Source organism: Anopheles coluzzii, chromosome X, assembly GCF_943734685.1.
Source record: "Anopheles coluzzii chromosome X, AcolN3, whole genome shotgun sequence".
Classification (NCBI taxonomy): Eukaryota; Metazoa; Arthropoda; class Insecta; order Diptera; family Culicidae; genus Anopheles; species Anopheles coluzzii.
This window is the reverse complement of record NC_064669.1, coordinates 12,770,667-12,782,420: the sequence shown is the minus strand read 5'-3', so window position 1 is coordinate 12,782,420 and position 11,754 is coordinate 12,770,667. Positions and strand designations below refer to the sequence as shown.

Sequence of the window (11,754 nt, the reverse complement as noted above, 5' to 3'; positions counted from 1 at the left end):
GATTCGACTTCAGCTCGAGGAGGAAAAGGTTTCGATTCGATCTGTGACCGATGCACGGATCAAGCATCAGCAGCAGCAGCATCAGCAGCAGCATCAGCAGCATCAGCAGCATCAGCAGCATCAGCAGCAGCAGCATCAGCAGCAGCAGCATCAGCAGCAGCAGCATCAGCAGCAGCAGCATCAGCTGCAGCAGCAGCATCAGCTGCAGCAGCATCATCAGCATCATCAGCATCATCAGCATCAGCAGCATCAGCAGCAGCAGCAGCAGCAGCAGCAGCAGCAGCAGCATCAGCATCAGCATCAGCATCAGCAACAGCACAAGCAGAAACAGTGTACGATAGCAGTGAGTGATGGTGAAATTGGTGAGCCCGCTAACGTCGAAATGGTAAATGTGAATCCTGCGACAGTGGCAGTCGTAGACATGTCAGTTTTTGCCAAGTATCCTGAGATGGCGCGGCGATCCACGCAATCACATAACCTTCCGTCGGATCACGTACACTCCCTACTAAACTGCCATGTGCGACACAACACATTTCTCCATGAGACGGTCCAATCTGGAGGAACAGAATCATTGACAAAAACTTGTGCGTCGTGACCCACGGTGCCGAGGGTACCAATCCGCAAAGTGTCCGTCACGATTCACGAGCAAGGAGAACAAAACACCAACACATTCGACCAAGAAACAGCGACAGTACTGAACTGCGAAGTGCGATCAGAACTGGCACGACACGTCGGTGTAACTAGAAGGCCAGGATCACAGGAGAACAGCTGCGCGGTAGGCGTAGCGAAGGACGATTCGTTTGGGAGGCGGCGGAACTTGGCTATTTCGGCGAGCGGCAACGGCACACAACATGAGTTTGCCAACACTCGTTTCACAACACAGCTAAGTTTGCCGCTTGAAGAACCGTACATCATTCCACTAATCATTAATTTTACTCACTTTCAGGGACTGTCGATTCTGCCGTTCCTGAAGGGGGAGTCAAGGTTAATGATCGGGACAAAACACACCGATTTGATGGCACCAACTGGCAACACTGGTGACCCTGTAGCTGAGCGAAGACGATTGAGAGGGACAATATTTGGTTCCGGCAACCTCAGCGGGACCGAAACTATTTTCACTACCTTGTTCAAAGATAGATCGTAGCATAACATGCACCGCATTACATTCGTCAATAGGGTTTGTCTAAAAGAAAACAGTCACAAATTAGAAAACGGATAGGCAACACCAATTTTAAAACTACGCTGCGAACATCACCAAAAGCTAGTTTGTGAATTTTGTCATCCTTTCTTTTTTAAACTCAAATATAGATTGCTACACACGTAGCAACATCATGCCTACATGTTGATGGTCTTTTATAACCACCCGAAAACAGTCAATTTTTATGCAAACGAATAATTACTACGAATCAACTATAACCACACTTTCTCTTGTGGTATACTATAACTATAACCAACGAACTATGCGTATGATCGTGGCTATGCTCAAAGCCTGCGACGAGATGATGCAACGAATCAGCTGCTTGCATCAGGACCCCGCATCGGGACAACTTCTGATGTTCATCTCAAGATAGATTCGTCTGTATGCTGCTGACGAGTGCCCTGGAGGAGTGCAGCGTACCAGTAGTAGAACACAGGACGGGGCAAGAGCAAAGCTCAGCCGCGCGATTCGAGGCGGCAAGCGGAACATGTCCCAGGAGCTGTACAACGATCAAGATCATTGAAGTAATCGGAAAAGTAACGTGCAATATTCCTCTGCAAGAATGAAATGAAAGTCCGAAAATCCGTAGTCGACTCCGATCCGACTCCGATAAATTCGGAATCGACTCCGGAAGGTAGGTCCGCGCTGCAATATCCGGAGTCGTTCCGAATCGTCCGGAGTCGTACGGAGTCACCCGAAGTCGCCCGGAGTCGGAGTCATCCGGAATCGTTCGGAGTCGTTCGGAGTCGTTCGGAGTCGTTCGGAGTCGTCCGGAGTCGCCCGGAGTTGGAGTCGTCCGAATCCATTTTGCCAGAGTTGGAAACGAACTAACAATTGTCGGAGTCGGATCGGAGTCGTGGGTGCGCTCCATACAGCACATCACTAGTCTGGAGCCTCATTACAAAAGTCATGGAGAAGGCGCCGTGTGTGGAGACGAGCGGTCCAAGGACGGCTATGTCCGGGTTTTTGGCTTATGTGGCCGAGTCGGTGATGCGGTACGCCGCTCCCATTACGACTAAGGCTGGGATTGTCGACGGCTGATGCAGAGTTCAGCGGAAAGCCACCATCAGGGTGGGGTATTAGGGGAGTCCCCGTGCAGTTGTGCCGCATACTGCAGGACTACTTCGCCGACAGGGAGCTCACGTACGACACGGCGGACGGGCCGGTTACCCGCCGAGTATCGGCAGGTGTTCCACAGGGGTCCATATTGGGCCCCACATTGTGGAACATTATGTACGACGGCGTGCTAGCCGTAGAGCTCCCTGAGGGCGCCTCCATCGTGGGATTCGCCGATGATCTTGCGATCCTGGCAGCGGGGACAACACCGGAGCACGCAGCAGCGATTGCGGAGGAAGCAGTGGCTGCAGTCAACAGCTGGATGGTGCAGCACCATCTCTCCCTGGCACCGGAGAAGATGAAGCTGCTGATGGTGTCGAGCAAGCGCAGCGGTTATAAAAACATCCCGGTGAACATCTGTGGAGTGGAAGTGCGCTCGAAGCGGTCGATCCGCTACTTGGGGGTCATGCTTCACGACCACCTGTCGTGGCGCCCACACGTCGAGATGGTCGCGGACAAGGCCCTCCGTGTGGTGCGAGCATTGCGTGGCGTCATGCGCAACCACAGCGGCCCCCAAGTGAGCAAGCGGAAGCTGCTCGCCGCAGTGGCCGCGTCCATCATCCGCTACGGCGCACCTGTCTGGGCGGAAGCCGCGGACCTGCAGTGGTGCAGGCGGATTTTGGACCGCGTGCAACGGCCCTTGGCCCAGGGTATCACGAGCGCCTTCCACTCCACCAGCTGCGAGGTAGCGGTGGTTCTAGCCGGAGAACTGCCCTACCATCTCCTGGTGAAGGAAGACGCCCGCTGCTACAACCGACTGCAGCTAAGCCCGGACAGCAGTCGAGAGGCGATTCGCCAGGAGGAAAATGAGTCATCGCTGCAGCTGTGGCAGCAACAGTGAGACGACGAGGCGGCGCATAACACCAGCCGCTATTTACGTTGGGCCCACCGACAAGTGCCAGACGTGCGCCTGTGGACGGGACGGAAGCACGGGGAGGTAGACTTCTACCTCGCGCAGGTATTGAGTGGACACGCCTTCGTCCACGAATTCCTGCACGTGTTCGGGTTCGCTCCGTCCCCGGACTGTCCCAGGTGCGCAGGGTCGGTCGAGTCGGTGGCCCACGTACTCTTCGAGTGTCCCCACTTCGCAGATGTTCGGGTGGAGTTACTGCACGGCGTCGACGAGGACAACCTCGGCAGTCGTCTGCTGGAGAGCGCGGAGTCGTGGGACCGCATCCAGCAAGCGGCTCGGCGGATCCTCTCCGTGCTGCAGGAGGACTGGCGGCAGGAGCAGCTTACCTTGGCAGTCGCTGAGGCTGCTCAGCCAGATCCAGCAGCCAGCCCGCCCGAGGACATGGCGGAGGCAGAGCGGAGATTGCTGAGGCGACGAGAGGTGCGCAACCGCAGCGCCCGGCGAATGCGGCAGCGGCGTCGGCAGGAGCGGCTCGGCGAGAACGAGGTCGTTCCGGCAATCATGGCACGCGCAGCGGCCAACGACGCAGCGGCCAATGACGCAGTGGAGCCGACAGGGGAGGTCGAGGAGGAGGAGGCCAGCCCTCCAGCGCCAACAATCCCCCCGCGCAGCCGGGGATTGCCTCCCTCCCCACGTACGTTGGAGATGCGGCGACTTCGTCGGAACTATATGCAACAACTGTACCGCCGAAGACGACAGGCCGGCGAGTTGGGAGCTGTTCAGCAGGGTCGCCAGCGACGCGGAAGAGCCCCACCTTCAGCGGCGGAGATTGAGCAGCGTCGCACCAATAGGCGGAATAGGGAGAGGCAACGGCGGCTGGAGCAACGGCAAGCGGAAGACGAGGCTCAGTCTCCCCCGTGGGATGAGTTGCCGAGCTCTCAGCTGGCCGAAAGGAGAGCTGGCCTCACGGAGGACGAGCGAGCTGCCGTCACTTCGGCGAACACTTCGGCACGCTGAGGAAAATTTACTTTTGATTTCGAAACACCGGCTTGGATATGGAAAACGCTTAAGGCTTACGGTACAGCACGCATGTTTTGTGCAAAAGGAAAAAAAAATAAATACAGAGGGAAATATTAAAACTGACAGAACTCAACCAGAACTCAAAATAAAGAGTAAGGCCCAACGGGCGGAATTCCCAGCGGGGGGGAGTCCGTTAGAGGTAACCCCCCGCTGGTAGGTGCGGGTTTTCTAGGTTAGAATTGAGATACCTCTAATAAAAGAAAATCCAATGAATTAAAAAAAAAAAGGGTGGGGTATTAGGAATGGTTGCAAAACTCTAAAATAAATGGATCGCAAGTTAAGGCCTCGGCAGCCGTCTGTCGATTGTAGCTTGGGAGCGATCCCAAAGAAGACCACAGTTTCTGCGAAAGTCGACACTGGACGCACGTCCATGACGGCGAAGACGAACGAGGAGAAAGAAATCCGCCTGCACCTCATGCTGCAGGCGGAGAACGCCGAAAAGGCGGAACTTATGAAGACGGTGGCAAGTTTTCAAGCCACAATAGAGGGCCTTCAGAAGCAGCTGGCGGAGGCACAGCAGGCCAGGCTTGTTGCTGAAGCTGAGGCAAAGAAGGAGCGAGACGCACTGCTCACCGAGATTCGTGATCTTGGGCAACAATTGCGTCAGGAGCTGACCTGGCAACGCCAGCAACAGCAGCAATCGCAACCTGGCCCCTCAGCAGCAGCGGCGGTATCGCTCCGGGCAACACCCCAGGCGACGATGGGGGAAAGCAACCAGCAGGAGGAGCAGGTGAGCTATGCCGAGGTTATCCGCCGCAAGTATCCCGTCACGGCTAAGGGGAAACCCCGGCAGCCCCCACAGCAGCAGCAGCAGCAACACCAGCAGCAGCAGCAGCAGCGCCTGCCGCAGCGACAGTCGGTCGCAGGCTCGCAGCAGCAACAACAGCAGCAGCATCGTCAGCCACAGCGACAGGTGGTCGCTGGCACGCAGCAGCAGCAACAGCGTCGGCAGCAGCAACAGCAGCAGCAGCAACAACACCAGTAGCGGCCAAATGCTACACAGGCGCAGCGCCGTGAAGAGCTGCGGCACGAGCAACGGTGTCCAGCGCGCCCTCGGCAGGACCAGCTCATTTTCGAGCCAGCCGAGGGAATATCTTATAAGGCGTTGTACGAAAAGATCCACCTGAACCCGCACCTGGAGGAAGAAAATAAGGGAGTCCACCAGGGCTACCGCACGATCCGTGACTTCCTCCGTCTTGAACTGAAGAAGGATGCAGACGCTGCTGTGTTGCTGCAGCGCATGCAGGAGGAGGTTGGTGACTTGGCCACTGGCCGGATCATAACGGAGATGGCCGAGGTTATCATCACCGGGATTGATATGCTGGCCAAGAAGGAGGATGTGGAGCGTGGACTGATGCGCGCGCTGAAACGCTCAGCGATGGCAGCTACCACATCCATGTGGGAGCGCCGAGATGGCACGCAGCGTGCCCGTGTCCGACTACCACGGCGGATTTCTTGTTGGAAAAACGCATCGTGGTCGGACATTCGGTGTGCTTGGTGCACAGTGCCCCTAAGCAGTAGCGAAGCGCGGTTCACTGTTTCCGCTGACTTGAACGTGGCCACACCACAGCGGATTGCCGGGGTGAGGACCGTTCGGGTCTCTGCTTACGCTGTGGAGCTGCCGACCATCGCGCAGCAACGTGCACGAAGGACCCGAAGTGCATCGTTTGTGGCGGCCCTCACCGAATCGCCGCCCCCATGTGCAAAGGACCGCCATCACAATGTTGAACATTCTGCAGTTCAACGCAAATCACTGCGAGAACGCCCAGGACCTGGGGTTGCACGTGATGACCACCGAGGGTCTCGACGTTCTGCTCTTGTCCGAGCCCTATTGCGTACCGCGCAATAACGGCAACTAGGTGACGGACGAAAGTAAGACGGTTGCCATTGTCGTTAACGGCAACCGGCTTCCGATACAACGTATCAGGCACCGTCAGACCCTCGGTGTGGTTGCAGTCGACGTGGGAGGCATTACCATCGTGAGCTGCTACGTGTCGCCGCAGACGGGAGTCCCGGAGTTCCGGGGAGTAATGGAGAGAATCGACATGGTCGTCCGCGGGTGCAGCCGGGTTCTCCTGGCCGGCGACTTCAACGCCATGCATCTCGACTGGGATAGCAGCAGGACTTGCCCGAAGGGCTTGGAGCTTCTCCAGTTGGCGGACAACCTCGGGCTGGAGCTCTTGGACAAGGCAGACTGCCTTCCAACGTTCAAGGGGAACCGAGCGGACACAACTCGGTTTCCGCTCAGCCTCAGACGAGGACCATTCCGCCGGACCAACAGCTCCTAACGGAACTTCAAGCTACCAGGGAGAGCCTTCGGAAGGCTATTCGTGTGAGCAAGAACGAGGCGTTCGACCGGTTCTTGCTGATGATCAGAGAGGACGAAACCGGAAACTTTTTCCGGAAAGTTTTCCACTGGTTCCAGGGGGGCCCGCTCAGCCCCGGAACGTGATCCAGCGAATTGTCGACGCCTTGTTCCCGGTTCATCCGCCGGTCGAGTGGAATGATCTCGGAGTTGGCAACATGGCGCCGCTTCGATCGATCGGCCTGCCCTCGCGGGCACCGAATACAAGGGTGGAAGAGGGTTTTGGTTTCTAAATGAAACCAGTCATAAAAAACCCTGGTTGCCTGGTTGGCGATTTGACAACCGAACTCGTGTCATCGCACGCTGGTCGCCGACCGGGGAAGGAATCGTACAATACATGCATGCACTGCTGAGTCACAGACAAGCGAACAATTACCGGACTAAACGTTAATCATTGCCACCGATCATTGATACTGACATCGCACCTACCCACCCTTCTCCCTTGTCCACCGATCCATCGAGTCGGGTGTTCGGCAGCAGCAACCGTCTTTGGAAGCGTTCCGGGTCCGGGAACTTTGTCTAAACGATGTTGTGTGAAGGGAAAAGGAACTCATGCTCCACCACCAGTGTACACACCACACCAATACACAATGGGTGGTCACTTATATTTATGAGCCTACCGGGTTGACTTTCAACCTGTACACTGTTATACACAGCTCCCCCCTCCGCTCGCACGCGCTGTGGTCAGTGTTTGTGAAATATTTATGATGCCCCATGGTACGACGCGTACAGGGCGAGCAGCGGGCTGCACACACTGGCTAAATAAACGACCGAATCTCGCTCTACTACGCTGCCCGTTGTAGCACGCGGGCAGTACTACTACGGGCTAATGTAGTATTCACTTCACACGTCCTCCCACTCATTCCGGGGATGGGAAATCAACAAGCGGAAAAGAAAGCATAGCCGTCAATACCGCAAACGGACAACGGGGAGCGGGTGGGGCGGTAACGTTGCCCTATCTCTGTCACACTAATAAAGAGCCCTGAAGAGGGTATGAGTTTGTGTGTAAATGGACCATTGTTCAACAACTGGTAGCTGCTGTAGTACGCGCGTTTGGGACAATTATTAAGCCCGGTCAGTTGCACCACTTTCGATCTTTGGCAGTGGTCGGGAAAGGGATTGGCACTGAAAAACCCGTTGCTGAGAGAAGGTTAAACCAATCAAGCGCTTGAGATTTCGCATCATCGCTTAAGAATGATGTTGGAATCAAGAATCTAAAGCACAAATTACAAGCAGAATGTGTCTATAGAGCCGCACAGGCAAGTGATTACAATTTGTTACAATGTTTTAAAACATAGTCATAATTATGTTACATTATTACAGTTTGCACGTAAAAAAATTGATATTTAAAAAACAGTTAGGTAGAACGTCGCGGTACACGTTTGACAACCGTTTCTTTAAATGTAACCTTACTGGATGGCAATACAAATAACGCAGCGCCTAGTTAGCGTGGAAAGAAGTAAATGGCAAGGAGCAGTAAAGCAACGTTGCAATGGCGAATACAGAGATCGTTCCGGTGAACATAAAGGTAGTGAGCACAACTATGGTGTGTCCCACGCTGTCTACTGGATTTGCCGTGTCAGTTACGCTGTCTTGTGTTACTGTGTGTTGCGATAGGTACCGGCAGTAGTACATCTGCATCGCTATGGGAAAGAGCAGGTAGCGCTGATAGCGGAAATTTCTAGCGAATATGGTGTCAACAAGCACGAACGTAGAACATGTTGGCGAGCAATCACTCTCGGCGGAATCTTCACTGTTCCCGGAACAAGCAATTCAGTTAATGCAGTAATAAAGTTATTTGCTCAAAGATAAAATAGTTGCTATCCAAGCGAATGGATGCATTAAGGTGTGAATTGGGTGTATTATTCAACAAGCGAGGCCAGCCGCAACAGCAGACATAGATCGTTCCGGTGAGCATACGAGCACAACTACTGTTTGCGCCGCCGTGCTGACCCCTGGTGCGACCACATTCGGCAGAGTCTTCAGTGTTCCCGGAACAGCAACGAGCAGCAGGAGGATGGCGCCTCTCTAACAGCCCCCGATAGCAGTTCACCCGTTCGATTTGAGCGAATTCAAAAGCCTGTGTTTAGATTAGAGGTGTGCTAAATGAACCAGAACCGTACGGTTCGTTCAGTTCACGTGAAAAAAATTAATGAACCGGTTCACAAGAAAAGTACGCAATATTCGTAAATTTAGAGTAAAAACAAAAAATGGCCGATTTTAAAGTGTTTGTGTGAATCACTTTCTTGTGTGAAATGATACATTGTGAACATTGGTTTGCTTTTCATGTAATCAGACCAAAGGATTGATCTGTGGTTCTTCCGATTTTCGAGTAGTGTACCGATTCACATACTTTAAATGTATTGTTATTTGCAAAAAAAAACGGAAGAACCGAAATTACGTTCACGTTCACAGCAATGAACGATTCGGTTCACTCACGTTCACTTAAAAGAACCGAAATGCCCACCCCTATTTTAGATTAGCTTAAAATCTTCATTCAAACCATACCCAACAAAACTTTGCAATTAATTAGAACCGCGACGGTAGGAGTTACTGAACGGTAAATTAATCGAGTAGACATCAATGAAGGAAATTACCACAGGCCGTAGAAAACCAAATCAAGATGGTTTAGATAGGCTAGGGTTGAAAAAATAGTTTTAACACCAAGTACCAGGCGCCTCCATTAGGAAAGGAAATCGCGCTTAGATGCCCAACAAACACCACAGTGGTGCGCATCCCACACCATCCGGTGAACATAAAGGTAGTGAGCACAACTATGGTGTGTCCCACGCTGTCTACTGGATTTGCCGTGGCAGTTACGCTGTGTTGTGTTACTGTGTGTTGCGATAGGTACCGGCAGTAGTACATCTGCATCGCTATGGGAAAGAGCAGGTAGCGCTGATAGCGGAAATTTCTAGCGAATATGGTGTCAACAAGCACGAACGTAGAACATGTTGGCGAGCAATCACTCTCGGCGGAATCTTCACTGTTCCCGGAACAAGCAATTCAGTTAATGCAGTAATAAAGTTATTTGCTCAAAGATAAAATAGTTGCTATCCAAGCGAATTGATGCATTAAGGTGTGAATTGGGTGTATTATTCAACAAGCGAGGCCAGCCGCAACAGCAGACATAGATCGTTCCGGTGAGCATACGAGCACAACTACTGTTTGCGCCGCCGTGCTGACCCCTGGTGCGACCACATTCGGCAGAGTCTTCAGTGTTCCCGGAACAGCAACGAGCAGCAGGAGGATGGCGCCTCTCTAACAGCCCCCGATAGCAGTTCACCCGTTCGATTTGAGCGAATTCAAAAGCCTGTGTTTAGATTAGAGGTGTGCTAAATGAACCAGAACCGTACGGTTCGTTCAGTTCACGTGAAAAAATTAATGAACCGGTTCACAAGAAAAGTACGCAATATTCGTAAATTTAGAGTAAAAACAAGAAATGGCCGATTTTAAAGTGTTTGAGTGAATCACTTTCTTGTGTGAAATGATACATTGTGAACATTGGTTTGCTTTTCATGTAATCAGACCAAAGGATTGATCTGTGGTTCTTCCGATTTTCGAGTAGTGTACCGATTCACATACTTTAAATGTATTGTTATTTGCAAAAAAACGGAAGAACCGAAATTACGTTCACGTTCACAGCAATGAACGATTCGGTTCACTCACGTTCACTTAAAAGAACCGAAATGCCCACCCCTATTTTAGATTAGCTTAAAATCTTCATTCAAACCATACCCAACAAAACTTCGCAATTAATTAGAACCGCGACGGTAGGAGTTACTGAACGGTAAATTAATCGAGTAGACATTAATGAAGGAAATTACCACAGGCCGTAGAAAACCAAATCAAGATGGTTTAGATAGGCTAGGGTTGAAAAAATAATTTTAACACCAAGTACCAGGCGCCTCCATTAGGAAAGGAAATCGCGCTCAGATGCCCAACAAACACCACAGTGGTGCGCATCCCACACCATCCGGTGAACATAAAGGTAGTGAGCACAACTATGGTGTGTCCCACGCTGTCTACTGGATTTGCCGTGGCAGTTACGCTGTGTTGTGTTACTGTGTGTTGCGATAGGTACCGGCAGTAGTACATCTGCATCGCTATGGGAAAGAGCAGGTAGCGCTGATAGCGGAAATTTCTAGCGAATATGGTGTCAACAAGCACGAACGTAGAACATGTTGGCGAGCAATCACTCTCGGCGGAATCTTCACTGTTCCCGGAACAAGCAATTCAGTTAATGCAGTAATAAAGTTATTTGCTCAAAGATAAAATAGTTGCTATCCAAGCGAATTGATGCATTAAGGTGTGAATTGGGTGTATTATTCAACAAGCGAGGCCAGCCGCAACAGCAGACATAGATCGTTCCGGTGAGCATACGAGCACAACTACTGTTTGCGCCGCCGTGCTGACCCCTGGTGCGACCACATTCGGCAGAGTCTTCAGTGTTCCCGGAACAGCAACGAGCAGCAGGAGGATGGCGCCTCTCTAACAGCCCCCGATAGCAGTTCACCCGTTCGATTTGAGCGAATTCAAAAGCCTGTGTTTAGATTAGAGGTGTGCTAAATGAACCAGAACCGTACGGTTCGTTCAGTTCACGTGAAAAAATTAATGAACCGGTTCACAAGAAAAGTACGCAATATTCGTAAATTTAGAGTAAAAACAAGAAATGGCCGATTTTAAAGTGTTTGAGTGAATCACTTTCTTGTGTGAAATGATACATTGTGAACATTGGTTTGCTTTTCATGTAATCAGACCAAAGGATTGATCTGTGGTTCTTCCGATTTTCGAGTAGTGTACCGATTCACATACTTTAAATGTATTGTTATTTGCAAAAAAAAACGGAAGAACCGAAATTACGTTCACGTTCACAGCAATGAACGATTCGGTTCACTCACGTTCACTTAAAAGAACCGAAATGCCCACCCCTATTTTAGATTAGCTTAAAATCTTCATTCAAACCATACCCAACAAAACTTCGCAATTAATTAGAACCGCGACGGTAGGAGTTACTGAACGGTAAATTAATCGAGTAGACATTAATGAAGGAAATTACCACAGGCCGTAGAAAACCAAATCAAGATGGTTTAGATAGGCTAGGGTTGAAAAAATAATTTTAACACCAAGTACCAGGCGCCT

At 51.5% G+C, this 11,754-nt stretch overlaps 1 protein-coding gene across 1 annotated transcript; it reads left to right on the top strand.

The window, feature by feature from the left end:
* Window positions 1–2,107: 2,107 nt before the first annotated feature.
* On the top strand, window positions 2,108–4,184 carry LOC125908308 (uncharacterized). The gene is made up of 3 exons (XM_049611002.1): window positions 2,108–2,185; window positions 2,316–3,151; window positions 3,347–4,184. Exons 1-3 carry the CDS (start codon window positions 2,108–2,110, stop codon window positions 4,182–4,184), a joined length of 1,752 nt encoding a protein of 583 aa, XP_049466959.1.
* Window positions 4,185–11,754: the final 7,570 nt, after the last annotated feature.

Excerpts from the sequence above, each read along its gene's own strand:
- LOC125908308 (XM_049611002.1), top strand. The coding sequence starts at position 2,108 with ATGGAGAAGGCGCCGTGTGTGGAGACGAGCGGTCCAAGGACGGCTATG. Across the intron at positions 2,186-2,315 it reads TGGCTTATGTGGCCGAGTCG|GACTACTTCGCCGACAGGGA; the intron begins GTGATGCGGTAC and ends CGCATACTGCAG. Across the intron at positions 3,152-3,346 it reads CTGCAGCTGTGGCAGCAACA|GTGCGCAGGGTCGGTCGAGT; the intron begins GTGAGACGACGA and ends GGACTGTCCCAG.